The sequence below is a fragment of the Peromyscus californicus genome, unplaced genomic scaffold (assembly GCF_007827085.1).
Source record: "Peromyscus californicus insignis strain IS unplaced genomic scaffold, ASM782708v3 Scaffold_1__1_contigs__length_55948999, whole genome shotgun sequence".
NCBI lineage: Eukaryota > Metazoa > Chordata > Mammalia > Rodentia > Cricetidae > Peromyscus > Peromyscus californicus.
Window position 1 is genome coordinate 19,152,146 of NW_026294492.1, and position 17,808 is coordinate 19,169,953.

General features: G+C 46.5%; 1 protein-coding gene across 12 annotated transcripts in view; it reads right to left on the bottom strand.

Annotated features, from left to right (window-relative positions):
- Dtnb (dystrobrevin beta) overlaps positions 1-17,808 on the bottom strand; it is a 193,176-nt gene that overhangs the window by 63,922 nt on the left and 111,446 nt on the right. For all 12 annotated transcript variants that reach the window (XM_052746026.1, XM_052746036.1, XM_052746038.1 and 9 more), the window contains exon 9: positions 10,090-10,167. In XM_052746026.1, coding sequence (XP_052601986.1) covers positions 10,090-10,167 — 78 coding nt within the window. The remainder of the gene's footprint in view (positions 1-10,089; positions 10,168-17,808) is intronic.

Genomic DNA, 17,808 nt, shown 5'->3' on the forward strand with positions numbered 1-17,808 from the left:
CCAAAAAAAAAAAAAAAAAAACCCCAAAACTCTCACGCCAAATAACCAGAATACCCAATGACTTCATCAGGAAAGCCCTTCTGGAGATGGAGACAGGGTAGGGGCACACTGAAAACAGCAGGGTAGAGTTCTGGTAGGAGGCAGTAGCTGCGGATCACCCTTGGTCAAGGGACATCCATCCCTCTATGGCAAAATGTACAATAAGAACATTCATCAGTGTACTGCAACAGTCGTTTCCAAATGCTGAGACTCCAAGCTCTGTAAGGCAAAAAAATGCCGCTCTCGTCTATGACACTGTAAGTAGTCCTGTGGGCAAATCGAGCTGCTTTTTTCCTGTCACTAAAAGAAACACAGTGTCAGGGCATTAGTGTGGGAGAGGTGGGTTGACAGAATGTCCCCATCTGGATTGTATCTTCTCTTCCTTTCAGATTCATTTTTGTTTTGTGCAGGGAGAGTGTATAAGGAACATGTGCATGTGTGTGGGTGGGTACACATACCCGCGGTGTGCGTGTGTGCGTGTGTGTGCGTGTGCGTGTGTGTGTGTGTGTGTGTACATACCCATGGTGTGCATGTGTGTACACATACCCGCGGTGTGTGTGTGTGCGTGTGTGTGTGTGTGTTTGTGTGTGTGTGTGTACATACCCACGGTGTGCATGTGTGCACACATACCCGCGGTGTGCGTGTGTGCGTGCGTGTGTGTGTGTGTGTGTGTGTGTGTGTGTGTGTGTGTGTGTGTGTACATACCCATGGTGTGTGTGTGTGTACATACCCACGGTGTGCGTGTGTGTGTGTGTGTGTGTGTGTGTGTGTGTGTGTGTGCATGCATGTATGCGTGTGGAGGCCAGAGGACAATGTCTGGTGTCCTGCTCTACTATTCTCTATTTTCTGCCTTACTCCTTTGAGACAGCCTCCTCCTGACCTAGAGCCAAGTTGGTAGCTAACAAGCCCCATGGAGCCTCCTGTCCCCGCTCCAGCCCCCAGCAATGCTGGAGTTACACACGGCCACACCTGGCTTGTTAACGAGGCTGCTGGGATCCTTCCTACCTTAGGTCCTCACGCTTGCTCAGCAAGGGCTATTCCACACCAAGCCATCTCCCCAACCTCGATCTCTTCGCGAAGGACCAAACGTGGAGAGAGGTGAAAGGGGCTGGAGAGGGACATCTTTTTGATTCACTGCCTCTGGGTCCTTACTGCAACATAAGCCAACGAGGACAAACGATGCTGTCCAATAAGAACCCGTGGAGAAAGACAAACGGGCCAAATGACCTGTCAGGTCCTCCGCAAACCTGACCAGCCAGGTGACAGAGAAGGGCATCTCAGCCCTGTCAACACCGCTCACCTTCCCTGATGAAACGGTGAGGTGCCGTTTTCTCAGAGTCTGCCAAATGACTTTACCTCACACTGACCACAGCAAAAACCTTTGCCAATGAAGATCACAACAAAGGAAAAAGAGACAAAACGTATCTCTTTCTTTTCCACATGCACCAGCCATAGGCAGTTTTTTTTGGTATTTTTTTTTTTTTTTGGTTTTCGAGACAGAGTTTCTCTGTGTAGTTTTGGTGCCTGTTGTCCTGGATCTTGCTCTGTAGACCAGGCTATCCTTGAACTCACTGAGATCCGCCTGGCTCTGCCTCCTGAGTGCTGGGATTAAAGGCGTGCGGCACTGCCACCCCATATGCAGGTTTTTAACCGCTCATTGATTAAAATGAAATTAAAGCAATCTCCTATGTCACATCAGCCCTAGTCTAAGTCCTTAATAGGCACGTGTGACTAGTGGCTGCTCTACGGTTAGCGTGAAGGATGGAAGTATGGCTAGCCTGGGGATGGTATTATCACAAGATGGAGAAGAACGTGCAACTGTAAGGTTCTTTTTAGGATGGTAACACCATCAGACTCAAGTCTCAAAAAAAAACAAAAAAACCCCCAAAAAACCAAAAAACAAACAAATCCCTCTTGGCGAAGAAAGGACTAAGTGGAGGCTGAGGTGGAGACACAAGTTCCATGAAAGATAAACAGGGCCACAGCCGTGACTCATTCTCAATATGCGTCACTAGCTAAAGCAGGCTGGGATGGTTTGATAGTTTGCTATTGAAAATAATCCCAGCACTCGGGAGGCAGAGGCAGGTAGATCTCTTGAGTTCGAGGCCAGCCTGGTCTACAGAGTGAGTTCCAGGACAGCCAGGGCTACACAGAGAAACCCTGTCTCAGAAACACTGCTACCTCAAAAAAAAAAAAAAAAAAAAAAAAAAAAAGCCGACCCATCTCTGGGTAAGCACAGGAAGCCTGGGTGGGATGAGAGGGGACTCAGCACCGCTACAGGATCTTCCTCTGGTGTGCAAAGCCGAGGTAGAGCACAAACGCCCAAGAGCAGCAGCCCTGAGGCGGCTCCTCAGGAGGAGGCAAGGAAAAAGTGAACAAAAAGCCCACAGAGCACATGAAAACTGTGTAAAAAACCGTGTATGTCGGGGCGGGGCGGAGCTGAGAGTGTAGCTCAGTTTGTAGAGCACTCACATAATACATATGAAGCCCTGGCTTCATGCCCTAGCCCTGCGTAAACTGGGCACGAAGGTGCACAACTGAATTCTCAGCACGTGGGTGGTGGAGCAGGAGCTCAGTATCATCCCTAGCTGTGGAGTTTGAGGCCAGCTTGGGCTACATGAGACCATCTCAAAAAACCAAACCAACCAATGACTGAAACAGGCGTTACAGGGAGGTGGGGACGGGGGGGGGGGGGGGGGGGGGGGGTAGGGGGGCGTGGGGGAGATCATAATTAGAGAAAAGCAGAGACAATGTCAGGAACAAAGGGAGGGAGAGACGTGTGTGTGTGTGTGTGTGTGTGTGTGTGTGTGTGTGTGTGTGTGTGTGTGTCCAGGAACAAAGGGAGGGAGAATCGTGTGTGTGTGTGTGTGTGTGTGTGTGTGTGTGTGTGTGTGCGCGCGCGCGCGCGCAGCTTCCACGGGTCATCTGCTGGATCTAAGCATTGGCATGCCCTTTGCTGGGAGATGGGAGAACTAGGTACTAAGAACACCATGGTGTCCCACAGGCACCTCTAACTCAAAATAAGCATGCTGGCTTCTTGCTCGAGTTTCCCTCCTGTGTTTGACCAACGTTACCTTAATGAAAGCCAGGAAGGGACCCAGAACATTATCTTTCCTCTTCCTCGGCCGCCCGATTTACAGAATCTCCAGAGCCTGGCATCCACACGCACCACCCCAGAGCCTCTCGGCTGGAACTGAACAATGAGCGGTATTCCACCCTAGTTCCTTTCACACTGTACTGCCATGACCTGTTCAGATGTGATGCGGGCCTCAGTCCAACAAGAGGAGGAAAGGACCCGCTACTCTGCTTCTGTCTGCTTCGAGTTTTCAATATTATGTTTGCAACTATCTGTCTGGAAATATTCAAGTTTTCTCTTTGTACCAGTCTGAGTTAGAACTGGTAAAAAAAAAAAAAGTCCACCTTAAATCTTACATGGAAATGGAATCTAATCCCAACCCAGAAGAGGCTGAAAACTGGCAGACTGCCCAGGCCCGGGACGGCTTTGGGTGCCTGCCAACACTGAGGGCCCTGCAGTTTCTTCCGATAATGTGTTAATTTTTAATTACTATGCTTTTCTATCTTTCAAAAGAAGACTGGAGAAAAAACATAATTCCTGTGTTGACGTGGAGGGCTTCTCATGAAGAATGCAAACCAGCCAGTTGTCTCCTGCAACCTTCACTAATTCCTGCTTTTTAATCAGACTCGATTTTCCTCTTTTTATAGCTGGGAAGCCACTCCGTGGGCCGAGGCCACATTTATGGCTACTCTCTGGCTTAGCCAATTCCATTTTGCCTCCTTTCACTGTTTCCCCACATCTCTCTTGCTCTCCATCTAAAAAGCCAGCAGACTGTGGTTTTCCCTGTTCTACTGGATTCCGAGGGTGACCCAGTGAGCTTTCCCCGGTCAGCAAGCCACCTGGGCGCTATCACAGCGTAGCCTACCTCGAAACTTCCCATAGTTCAGGAATAGTATTTTACACTGTGGTGCTTTCTGGTATGTAAAAACTTTTCCCTCTTGTAAAGTCTATGTCGAAGTAAGAAAGTTCTAAGTGATGATACCTTGCCCTTACCCAGGGTTCCTAGCAAACGGTGACTTCCCATGGAGGCATACAACATTCTTCAAGAATCCTCCCTACTGCCCCAGACTGGAGGTCAAACCCAGGGCCCCATACATGCTGGTCAGATGCTCTACCACGGAGCTACACCTCTGGTCTCATTTTCTCTAGTCTGCTCCTTCAAAACCACTCATTCACTTGCTTGGCTACTTCTAAAATCTACTGCTTCCTCTTTTTTTTTTTTTTTTTTTTTTTGGTTTTTCGAGATAGGGTTTCTCTGTGTAGCTTTGCGCCTTTTCCTGGAACTCACTTGATAGCCCAGGCTGGCCTCGAACTCACAGAGATCCGCCTGGCTCTGCCTCCCGAGTGCTGGGATTAAAGGCGTGCGCCACCACCACCCGGCTCTACTGCTTCCTCTTATAGCTTGCTTTTCTTTGTAGTTCTTATTTATTTATCTGTTTTGAGACAGGGTCTCTCTAAGGAGGAGCTCTGGCTGGCCTGAAATTCTCTATGTAGAGATCTGCCTACCTCAGCCTCGCAAGTGCTGGGATTAAAGGCTTGCTTCACCGCATCTGGGTCTGTAGTTTTTGGTGGTGTTTCAGAAAGAACTACAGGCAGGTGTGACTTAATATACCATGTCATCTGTTGGCTTCCATTCCTTCCTTTTCTAATCGGGAACCATCATATTTGCAGATCTTTGGGGGGTTTAGTTTTGGTTTTTTTTTTTTCTTGAGACTCATGTAGCCAAGACTGGCCTTGAACTTCCAATCCCCTGACTTTGCCTCCTGAGTGCTGAGATAACAGGCATGAAGCACCGTGCTCAGTCTATTTGCAGACCTTTACCTCCGTGCAAGTATTTAAATGTATCACTTAGAGAAAAAAGAGTGTATTATTTGGTACATGGCTTAAAGGACTGAAGAGTAACAAAAGACACTCAGATCTGATGTGGACCAATGGCTTCAACCTAGATATCCTCAACCTGGCACTTTCCACAGGAGGCAGAAAGGGCCCAGGAAAGAAAGGCGTGATAGCATCTATAGTAAAACAGAGAGCTGCCTTACGGGAGGAAAATCGTGGGAGCAGAAGCAGGTCTGAGAAGGTGTGTGTATGTGGGTGTGTGTGCAATGTGTGCACATATGAACATAGCTTCATCGTTTCCTGTCCCGGGGCCTTGTCATTTCTTGACAACATGGCCTTATTATTTAAAGAGAGAGCAAGAGAAATGCCCCTATGCTTGTTTTGATGATGCAGCTCTCAAGGGCATAGCCTATTCCACATGCCTACGACAGGCAGGAACACAATCTAGGCCCCAGGAATCCTCTCTTGGACTTTTAAATCACAGGGTAGAAAAGCATAGTCCCTGGAGGGCCCTGGTTATGGTGTGCACTGGAACCCCAGGAATATTGGGAGTATCTGTTCCAGTGGGGTATGTGTGTCTGTCTGCCAACTACAGGAAAAGTGCTGATGTCTATGAAAGGAGTTAAGTGATAGGTAATGTCCTCTGCTGGTGATCCAGGTAGAGTCCAGCCTCCCTCTCTACCTTTGCCTGTACGTTGTGGGTCTGTAACTGTTAAAGTTATGGTGTAATGCCTGTATTACCAGCACTTGGGAGGCAGAGACATCTGTTCAGGTGTGAAGCTAACCTGGGCTAAAGTGTGTTCAAGGTCAGCAAGGGCTACAGTGTGAGACCTGTTTCCAAACAAACAAACAAACAAAAAAACAAACACACAAACAAAAAACAAAAACAAAAAAACCCCTGGAAATATTAGAAGTTACAAATGTACAAAACAAAGTTTCATATTGACAGTTTTTGTTACTGTACAGTTACATGAAATTTCCACAGCACTGTGAGCACTGAATTAGTCACAAACAATTAAAGCTGAAACTTTAAAAGAGATTTGAAATAAAATACTAACTTTGTTTTCCAAAGCTATCTGGGTATCAGGGCAAGAGCTGCACACAGCTGAATCCACGTTCTGAGCCTTGAGGAAAAGGAAGGGTGGGTCACAACAGGGAAGAAAATGGACAGGGAAGAGGGGATCAAACTTCTTCTGGTTTTGCTTTATTTATTTATTTTTTTAAAGTTTTCAAAGTTTTTCAAACTGTTTTAAAATGTGACATTCTAATGAATACAAAGAAAATAAATTGAAAGAAACTATTTAGTTGAAGACAAAGACAAAATTTTTTTTTAGCTATAGAAATATCCAGAGTTTTTTTTTCTTATTTATTGTGTGCCTGTGTGCATGTAAGTGTACATGTGTATTGTGCGCATATAAAAGCAAGTGTGGCCAGGTGGTGGTGATGGTGCATGCCTTTAATCCCAGCACTTGGGAGGCAGGGGCAGGTGGATCTCTGTGAGCTCAAGGCCAGCCTGGTCTACAGAGTGAGTTCCAGGACAGCCAGGGCTACACAGAGAGAACCTGTCTCGAAAAGACAAGCAAACACAAAAAGCAACTGTGTGTGCGTGTGTTCGCTTGAGCAGAGGCCAGAAGAGTGCCCAGGAGTTCTCCACCACTCTCTTCCTGGTCCTTTGAGGCATGGTCTCTTCCCCGAACCTGGAGTTTGGGTTTCCGAGCTAGCCAGAAGACAGCAAGCTCCAGTGGGCCTTCTGTCTCAAGCCCTGAGGGTTCGAGTCACAGGTGTGTGCAGGCTACCTGGCTTCTAAGGGGGTGCTGAGATCCAAGCCTGGTCCTCATGATGATGCTAGTCATCTCTCCAGCTCCCTGATCTGGGGATATTACAAAGAGCAAACCCCTTGAGTAGAAACTACCAGGAATATAATTAGTTTGTAGCTGCTCACAAGACAACCAGAATCTTTCCCATTTAGAAAGTCATCTACATCTTTTATTTTTGGCTAATAAAGCATTATTTTGACAACTCTAGCCAAAGCTGCTCATATCCGCAATGCCTACTAGAGAAAGTAGAAGATGAGGTCATAGCTCAGTTGGAAGAGTGCCTGTCTGGCATGCATGAGGCCCTGGTTCTGCTCTCCAGGACCACAAAGTCGGTGTGGTAGTGCAGGTGCTCAAGAGGTGAATCAAAGCCAGCCTGGGATACTTGAAACTTAATCTCAAAAAAGTACATTGGTTAATAAGAAGGAAGGAAGGAAGGAAGGAAGGAAGGAAGGAAGGAAAGAAGGAAGGAAGGAAGGAAGGAAGGAAAGAAGGAAGGAAGGAAGGAAGGAAGGAAGGAAGGAAGGAAGGAAGGAAGGAAGGAAGGAAGGAGCCAAATTGCTTAAAATGTTCTATTTTTTTAAACATTTATTTATTTGAGTGTTCTGTCTGAATATTTGCCTGCATTACAAAAGAGGGCACCAGATCCCATTACAGATGGTTTTGAGCTACCATGTGGGTACTGGGAATTGAACTCAGGACCTCTGGAAGAGCAGTCAGTGCTTTTAGCCTCTGAGTCATTTCTCCAGCCCCAAATATTTTCCTACTTAAAAATTATTATTATTTTTTTTACTACTATAGTACGCATTTCCTGTCCGATCTGGTCTGATCTTTGTGTTGAGTTCTACAAGAAACTGCTTATTTCTGGAGAGTAGCGCCATTCCTGCCTCAGTAGCACCTGCCTGACTTCATGATGGGAAGACATGCTGGGTACTTGGCTTTCACAGGTCTGAGTATACTCAAGAACAGGAATAAAAAGTGCTGAGCCTTGAAGAAGTAAACATGCTCCCTGCAATTTAGACTCCTTGGCTACTAGAGCCACAAAAAGCCACATGTATGAACTATTACTACCCCGTGACATCTCACAATGTCCGCTGGACATACACGAAATCCCCCAGGACCCGAACGGTACGGTGTCAGGGTAGGGCATCTTGTGCCCAAGTGGCTTCTCTTGAGCTGTGCTTCTCCAAGCTGCATAGCCCCGTTGGTTGTCATGGATACACTGCAATATCTGCTCTAGGACTAATTTCACACAGACCAAGGTGCCAGCTGAAATGCTGACTTTATATGTCTTAATCTGGAATATATTCTGCTGTCTGAACCAGCTCTAAAAAAATGGCAGAGATAATCTTAGGACTGACACTGGTAGCTGGGACTTGGGGTTAAAACAGTAAGCCTAAGGTTTGTCTGTGAAAGTGGCTGTGGTTAATGTGGGTCCAGGGTCCCTTCTGTCAATCTTCCCAAACAATCAAACACTGTCAGAAAGACGCTGTCTTTCTGATGGCCTCTGGCAGCGACACTCACCGGTGGTCACTGCGTGCCCTGCATCTTATCCTGGTATTCCCTAGCACTTGGAGCCTTTGTGTTCTCTAGTGATGCAGGGGGGCAAAACTCATAAACCACGAGAAGAACTGAGATGCAGTCAATCCCTACTCAGCAAGCAATGGTACTAAAGTTAACATAAATTTCCAAGCTGATTTCTTCCAACAACCTGCCCCGACTTCTAGTTTTGAAGTGAGAATATACTCAATGGAGAGTGCAGTTTAAATGTTACAGCTTTTATATATATAGTATGTTGAGGGCAGGCAGTCGGCTGCTCTGGGTCCTTGGGGACATCAATTTGTAACCTATTCTCTGTCTTTCTCACTGGGTCTCTTACTCCAATTACCTCTAAAATAATAAAGGCAGTTTATTAAATCCCACATAAACCCCACAAGGCGAATGTCATCGCCGGCCCTACAGATTAAAGAATTGAAACACGTCTAAAGTCAGGCGAGAGCTGGACCCAAACTCAGGCGGCATGACTCAAAAGACTGTGCCCCAGCGGCCCCCACCGCGTACTTCTTGGCTCCACTTACACCACATGGCTGTCGCCCTGCTGGAAGTGCTCTTACCTGGTCCAGGTCCTGGGGCTCCACACAGACAGATCTGTCCCACTGACGTCCTCAGCCTTTACGTTCTCTTTCTAGGGTAGCCCTGCCGCTAGCTCCTCTGCTTCCCGCTAAGGTTATTCCCCAAACTGGTTTGATGACAAAAATCCACCTGAAGAACTTGTTAAACGCACAGCCTCTCCCCGTCCTGTTCCCGGAGATTCTGATTCATTGGGTCTCACATGGTCTTAGAAATGCGTATTTTTAACAAGTGCCCCAGGGGATTCTTCTCTTCTGCAGGTTTGAGAAATGCTGCTCGGGGAGTTTTAGCCAATGGGAACACCCACTGCTGCCTTCAGGATCATATATTGAGTCAAATTATTACTAGGAAGATCACATTTCTATAGCTGCATTAATCCAAAGTGCTCAGCACATATGGCACTAAGTGGTTTTGGTTTTTTCCAGGGAGGATGGGATGTCGTGCTGGGTGAATTGGGATGTCTGTGATATTTTTTTTTTGTGTCTCCTTTTCAAGTGATGACTGTTGAAAGAATTCTTTAATGGTTGTGCCCTTGAGGGAGTTTCTGTATTGCTCTGGTCATGGAACAGCTTAAATCAAATAGAAAGTATGTCATTCAGTATAGTTCTCTTAAGTCTGCCTACGAGAATTTTGAACAAGAGAAATTTAAATAAAAAGGAGAAAGGAGTTTATCGACTTTTCTTTTCTTGAAGGACCCTACAGCAAATTCTTTGTATAACTAAGACTGAAGGACTTGGGCCTTTCAACTTAAATGCTTATGAACCATGAACACAGAATGACTTAAGAGTATTTTATAGGAGATTAATTTAATTTATAGACTGTAATCAGATGCAGAAATGATCTTTGATAGTAAAAGAAATCAAATACAAAATTGTTGAAACTTATGACTTTTGTAAATTGTGCTTAATGTTGGTAAAGATCTCAAACATGCCTAACCCACTCTGACACCACTCACTGCTTGACATGGTGGCATCTCCACTGTGCACTCGCCAGAGCTGAACGTCAACAGCTGTATTATGAGTCAGAAGGGGAGGGAGGGTGAGAACAGAAAATGATATCAAAAGACTGTAAGTGGGGTTAGGCATGCCAGTCCTCCTGCCCAGTGGGACACTCTGCCCAAGCCCCGCTTCTGAGAGGGCAAGGGCATCAGCGGCAGAAGTCTGCCCCCAGCTTCCAGGTACAAGACGTACCTACCTCTTGGTGGGAGTGGGCACTCCAGAGGACATGTGGCTAACCACGGTGTCATTCATATTAGTCAGAGGGCGAGGAGGGCTGAAAGAAAAAGATATTTACATCACATTAGCAATTACCAGGCCTGGAGGAAACAAAAGAAGAGTGTAGGCAAAGGACTGGCTATGACGGTTCTTGATACATGCCGGGCCAGATGGCGGCGGGCTCAGAAATAGATTCTTCAGGCCTACATAAATTCAACAAGATGGGTTCTCACTCAAAGGCCACAGCACAGGAGCTGTGGCAAACCAGGAAGGCAACAGATTATAAAGACATTACTTTGGAGCAGGGTGTATTGGCATATCCTGGAATTTAAGGCCAGTCTGGGCCACAGTGAGTAGACTGTCTCACCCCCACAACACATACAAAAGTGGGGACGGAACTGCTTGCTCCTGCTGTATAGTTCTCATACAAAAGAATATAAATCCACTCACTTGCTATTGTGCCCATTCTTTAGGCGGTGGTGGGATACTGGGAATTGAATCCAGCACCTTGAATATCCTAGGCAAGTGCTGTATCACTGAGCTATAGTACCATTCTGACTTGTTTTTAGTTTTTTGTTCATTCTTGTTTTTGTTCTTGAGCTCAGACTGGCTCAAGATGGAAACCCTTCTACCTCTGCAGCCTGAGTGGCTGGCATATACCGCCAACTCCGCTCATGCCACTTACTTTTCATTAACTTTAATCTGCTTTTTTTCTCCACCTTTAAAAATTATGTGTGTGTGCGTGTGCACGTGCGCGCATGTCTGTGTGTAGTATGGGTGTGGGCATAGTGTCTTTTACCCATTGAGCCTCCCTTCTAGTATTCACGTCTGGTTTAAGGACAGGTCACAATGTCCACTTGCTACTTTCTCTGAGATTCAGTTAGTCACAGCTCACTGTTCTGCTATATTCAATTTGCAAATGTTTTAGCAAAACATTTAAATTTCTTTTTTCTGAGACAGGGTGTCGTATAGCCCAGGCCGGCATCAAACTTTCTAGGCTGCCTAGGACGACTCTGAACTCCTCCTGATCTCCTGCCCCTACCTCCTAAGTGCTGGGATGGTAGATGTGTGCCACCACACCAGACTCCGAAGTATTTGGTTCTTAAATACTAATAAAAAATAAGGCTCCGCTCATGCCTGGTATTATGAACCTGGTCAAGAGCCCAAGGCTAGGGAGATCGCAGGTCATGTGGAGAACCAATTAGTGTAGCTTTGCCAAGTGGATGTCAGCTGCCTTCTAAACACATCTGCACTCAGAGACCAGCGAGAAGCTGCTTTGGGCAATGGGCAGCAGTTAATGGAAAAACTCCTAACTGATGGAAGTACTGCTCCTGAGAGTGAGTGACTGCTGAGTGCTGGCCCCTGAACGGGCATCTGTATCACCTCATCCAAGGCTCCAGGAACAGGAACGAAAGAGAGAGCAGATGAATTCGAGAGTCAGTGGACGGGAAAGAGTGCTGTGAAACAGTCTCCTGGACGCGACATGGCTGGTTCACTCACAAACGCACTGCAGCTGTGGTTAGCTGAACGCGACCCGCACAGAACTAGGCCGGTCAGCGTTTTCTCGTGGATGGGAGAGGGGCTCAGGCTCATGAGACTTCATTCCTTTTTGAGGGACTGCTGGCAGTTTGTGGCTTTTTGGGGAGAGGGGTGCCGCTGTCTTCAGGGGTGTCGCCGGCGATAAAGTCGTCCAAGCTCCAGTAGGAAACACTCAGGTGGCTGCTGGGTCCTCCTCACCTCCGAGACAGTGGCTTGCACGGAATGTTCTGAAGAAGCTACATCAGCACTGCCCCGCACGGCGACGGCACAGCTACCTGACTGTTTTGCAGGGTGCACAGCACCTTCATGCAAAGGCTCGGGGGGACTTAGTTTGGGGAGAGCCAGCGGGCCCCGAGGAAAAGAGAGAATCCTCTCGCTACGTACCCATTTAATGGAGGAAATCCAAAATAGAAAAGTGAATGCGAGAAGCAGATCTGGGGCATAGTCAGGCCTCTGTGTTCTGTTTTGTTTTGTTTTGTTTTTTAGGACAGGGTCTCAGGGGATAGTCCAGGTTAGCCTCTTGCTTCACCTTTCCAAGTGCTATCTATGATAAAAATCCCTAGTCACAGTGCTTGGTTTGGACGCTGCTTGATAACAGAAATATGCCTTCCCAGGCGAGATTTCAACTCTAAGCTATTCATCTGCCAGACAAACATCTAAACCTGCAAGCTTGTTACTGCTAATGGCCGCACTGAGTTATAATCAATTAGTCAATCGCTTTAGGTTGACTAATGAAGGGAGAAAATGGATAGATCAGCTTACTTCTAGTCCTCAATTTCTACTTTTGCCTCTGGGTCTTTTAAATCAATTGTCCTGCTTGAAACAAGGAGACGATCCCTCTAGAGGAACCAAGTCAGAGGAGCGAGCGGCAGGTCCGCACTCTACGGGCACCAGACACGTGCTGGTCAGGGACAGAGCAGGCTGTGCTTCTCCGTGTATTAGTACTAGCAATCCACCCCCGAATGTCGCTTTCAGAACTAAAGGAGTTATCTGCTTTACTTCAATTTTAAAGATATCACTGCATCCATTTTCTTGTTGACACTCTCAGAGGAAATAAATACAGTAGAGAAAAAAATTAATTTCTTGAACATGAGTATATATGACAAAATGTCATGATCTGTAGCATTTTGTTGGGTCTGATGCCAGAAAAGTCTCTTGGCAGATATCACAACCAACTATTTATTACCTTTTCACACAAAGAGAAGCCTCTTCTCTAATGTAATGTGGATACTCATGATTACATCATATTCTGGAAACTCTTCACACCCTGCCCCCAAGTCAACATCCTTTCTAGACATCTACCATAAACTAAAGAGACAATGTGGCTTTACCGAACAATAAAACTGGTACTTGCGGGCTGCAGAGATGGCTCAGCAGTTAAGAGCACTGGCTGTTCTTCCAGAGGTCCTGAGTTCAATTCCCAGCAACCACGTGGTGGCTCACAACTACCTGTAACTCCAGTTCCAGAGGACCTGACACCCTCTTTCGGCCTCTGCAGGCACCAGGCAGGCATGTGGTGCACAGACCTACACACAGGCAAAACAGCCATGCACATACCATAAAAATGTGGCTTCAACGAACAATAAAACTGGTACTTGCGGGCTGCAGAGATGGCTCAGCAGTTAAGAGCACTGCCTGTTCTTCCAGAGGTCCTGAGTTCAATTCCCAGCAACCACATGATGGCTCACAACCATCTATAGTGGGATCTAATGCCCTCTTCTGGCATAAAGTTGTACATGCAGATAGAGCACCATATACATTAAATAAATAAATAAACAAACAAAAAAAGAAAAGAAAAGAAAAAAAAAAAAGAAATTGGAACTTGCAAGTCTCAAGAAGGTCCTCCAAATGGGATCACCACCAGAGCTGCAGGCCATTGGGAAAGCCAACGACACTGAAGCATTCTTAAGAAATGCCTCTTGGGGGCTGGAGAGAAGACTCAGTGGTTAAGAGCACTGACTGCTCTTCCAGAAGACCTGGGTTCAATTCCCAGCACCCACATGGTGGCTCACAACTGCCAGTAACTCCAGTTCCAGAGGACCTGACACCCTCTTTCGGCCTCTGCAGGCACCAGGCAGGCATGTGGTGCACAGACCTACACACAGGCAAAACAGCCATGCACATACCATAAAAAAATAATAATTTCCTGTTTGCCAGTAAGATATCCACCCCCCAAATGAACAGATAGAAGCAGATCAGTGTCGTAGGCAGAAGACGAAAATAATTTGCTAGTCAGAAAAAACGTCTGGAGTCTCTCCCTCTCCCTCCCTCCCTCTTTCTCTCTCTGTGGGGGAGGTGGGAGGTGGAGAAGAGACACAGAGGTATATATACACATGTGTGCAAGTGTGCCAGATAATGTTGGGTGGCCTGTTCTACCATGCTGCACCTTATTCCCTTGAGACAAGGTCTCTTACTGAACTTAGAGCTAGGCTGACAGCAAGCAGCCCCTGGGATGGATCCTCCTGTCCCCTGCAACCCTCACAACACTGGGGTTACAGGAACATGTGTTCCCACCAACACTGGGGTTACAGGAACGTGTGTCCCCACCAACACGGCTTTTTATGTAGGTTCTGAGAGTTCAAACTCAGGCCTTAGGCTTGTACAGCAAGCATTCTTACCCACTTTCATTTCCCCAACCCCTGAGAGCCTTTTTGACTTTTGTTTGAGACAGAGTCTTGCTATACAGCCCAGGTCTTGCAGTCATCCTGACTCAGCCTCCTTTATGTTAGGAAGTTTGGATAGAACCCAGTACCCTGGGTATATTAGGCAAGTGCTCTATCACTGAACTACATTTATTATAGTTGTGGGCCACAGTGTCCAGTGCCTTTTTCTTTTCTTCTTTTCTTTTTTCTTTTTCTTTTTTTTAAAGATAGGTTTCTCTTTAGCTTCGGCTTTCCTGGAACATACTCTGTAGACCAGGCTGGCTTTGAACTCACAGAGACCTGCCTGCCTCTGCCTCCAGAGTGCTGGGATTAAAGGCATGCACCACCACTACCTGGCTTATTTCTTTTTAGCATTTATTTTTTGTGTGCATAATTGTCTGTGCACCACACATGTACCTGGAACCTAAGGAGGTCAGAAGAGGGTGTTGGATCCTCTGAAACTAGAGTTAGGGATGGTTGTGAGGCATCATGTGGGTGCTGGGAACCAAACCCAGAAGAGCAGCTGGCGCTCTTAAACACTGAGCATCTATCTCTTCAGAGCCTTGTTATCATTTTGTTTGGAGACAGGATCTCGCTATGTAGACCAGGCTGTCCTAGAACTTGCTCTGTAGACCAGGCTAGCCTTGAGCTCACAGAAACTCAGAGATCTGCTGCTTCTGCCTTAGAGTCGGGGCTGCTCTTTTTATTTCTTAAAGGGTAAGAGGCACATTTCCTGAGTGCATAGTCATAAAAGATAAGACTCTATCTCAATAGTTAACTATACATGTATGAGGACAGATGTGCAGTCACAATGCCAAGGAGAGTGAGGCGGAGCGAACAGACACTGGGGGAAGATGAGGGTGTGCTCCTGTCCGAGGCGTCGAGGTGAAGTGACAGGGAGAAGGGTCTCCCGGGAACAGGAAAATCACCACGTCACCCTAGACAGAAGAGGCATAAAAAAATGCATGGCACATTGGGTTCAACACATTTGATTAGATCCAAAGGTACCAGGGGGGTAACGGGAAAGGTAGGTGAGGGTCACGGCAAGGAGGAATCTTGGTCTCTCACTAGCTCAAAACTTCTGAGTCCGTATAATAAGCCCCCAATGGTCTGTTTTTGTCTGAGAAAGGGTCTTCTGCATCACCCAGGTTGACTTCAAACTTGCCATCGTCTCTTCTCAGGCTTCTGAGGCTGGGATTTCAGGTGTGCAGCACCACATCCAGCCTGTATTAAGTGTTTCCAAGATGGAAAATGATGTGATCACAGTTGATTTTTTAATTATTGTTTTAATTTGGTGGGTTCTATTTTTTTGAGATCAGATCTCATGTAGCCCAGGCTAGCCTTAAATTCATAGTAACCAGGGGCTGGAGAGATAGCTCAATGCGTAAGAGCACTTGTTCTTACAGAGGATCTGGGTTCAATTCTCAGCACCCACATGGCGGCTCATAATCGTCCATAACTCCAGTTCTAGGGAATCTGATTGGCACAGCCATGCCCGTAGCACACACACATACATGAGATTTGCAAGTATGGCTACCTTGTCCAGTTATAGCTAGGGTTTTAAAAGATAAATGTAAGCTGGATATGGTGGCTCATGCCTATATCACCAGTATTGGGGAGGCTGAGGCAAGATTACCTCCAATTTGAGGCTAGCATGCACTCCATTAAGTTTAAGGCCAGCCTGGGCTACAGAGTAAAACCCCGTCTGTTAGAACTGCTCACCCAGGACATGTAAAGCCCTGGGTTTGATCCTCAGTAATGGATTGAAGCAAACACCAAATAAGCAGTAGGTGTGGTGGTCCAATTTTGTAAACCCAGGACTTAGAAGGTACCCTTGGCTACAGAGCCAGTTTGGGTTGGACTCAGCCTGGAATACATGGGCTCCTGTCTTAAAAGGATACTAACACTTGCTCACTACTCCCCTCTTTTTCCAGGGTGGTTGTGCACAGAAACCACCTGGGAAGCTTTCTATAGGATAAGATGGTAAAGCCCTATCCTCAGCTGAGTGCATCTATCTGCGCGTCTATGTGTAGAACTTTGACGCTTGCAGTGAAGACCTGTGAAGTAGTTTGAATATCTCCAGTTTCACATCCTCCCAACATCCCTACTACCCCTTAGAAGGAAGTAAAGAAAACGTCATGGCTAATTCTGGATTATCTCCGCTCCTATACTGCAAGAAATTTGTGTGGTATTTTTATCATCCTCTTTCAAGTGCCAAGCATAGTATTCAGTAAGTATTTGCTGGTTGTGAGTCAGCACCATGTTGTGAACACAGAGCAGTATAAAGAGCAGAGGATGTGTGAATTTAGCTTTCGTCAAACTCTTGGTGAATGTTATATTTGATAGATACATTTGCAGCTGGAGCAGGATTCCCCCGTCCTTGTATTGGAAACTGGCATCTTCTGCTCTACTTAATTGGTCTGCCATTTCCCCCTCTATTTAATGTAATCTGTGACTCAGTGACAGAGATGGCAGTGTAGTGTGTCTTTAACAACAACAACAGCAGCAGCAGCAGCAGCAACAGCAGCAGCAGCAGCAATACTTACTGGGTGTTGAGCATGTACGAGTCTCAGTGGGGGTATTTTCCAGGGATTCGTATTTAAACCTTACATTTAAAAATAGAGGCATACAGAGCTGTCATGTTTTATTTATTTATCTATTTTGAGATAAGTATCTATTTTTAGCCTGGGTGTCCTGAAACTCTATGTAGACCAGGCTGGCTTCCAACTCACAGAGATCCACCTCCCTCTGCCACCCAAATGCTGGGATTAAAGGCGTGTGCCACTATGCTTGTCTAGAGCTATTAGGTTTTTGAGGTTACAAAGCCAAATTGTGAGACACTCAGGATTGCGAACCAGGGTAGCACGGCTCTTGCTATTCTCCATCCTGGTGGCTTGGTGCCTCTACTGCCTTTAAGCAAAATGTTGATTTAAGGCTGGTATTTTAGTGGCTAAATTACAACCAATCATGTGGGGCTGGAGAGTGGACTTGGCAATCACGGGTACTTGCTCCTCTTACAATGGACTGGAGTTCAGTTCCCAGCATCTACATCAGGCCGCTCACAACGGCCTGCAGCTCCAACTCCAGGGGATCCGATGCCCTCTTCGTGCCTCTTTGGGCAGCTGCATGTACAAATGCTCAGATACACAGACACAGTAAAAACAGAACAAAACATTAGCTCACAGTTCCCAGAACCTTTTCGAAGGAGCAAGGGCAATGATCGTCCCAGAGTATGGCTCTCCATAACATCATCACGACGCGGCGGAATTCTAAGTGCCCATCCCCAGGCAACACTTTTGTTTGCTTGTTTGTTTTCTGTTTCTTTGAACCAGGTCTTACTCTGCAGCCCAGGCTGGCTTGGAAGCCCATATCCTAGCAGCTCACCCTCCAGAGGGTTGGGATTACAAACAAGTGTGTGACAGACGCCATTCCCAGCTCAGCTTCCGCTCAGTCACAAAGAAAACTACATAAAACAGAGTGACTCCCTTGCTGTGGGATGGTCTGTATGTCAAATGTGT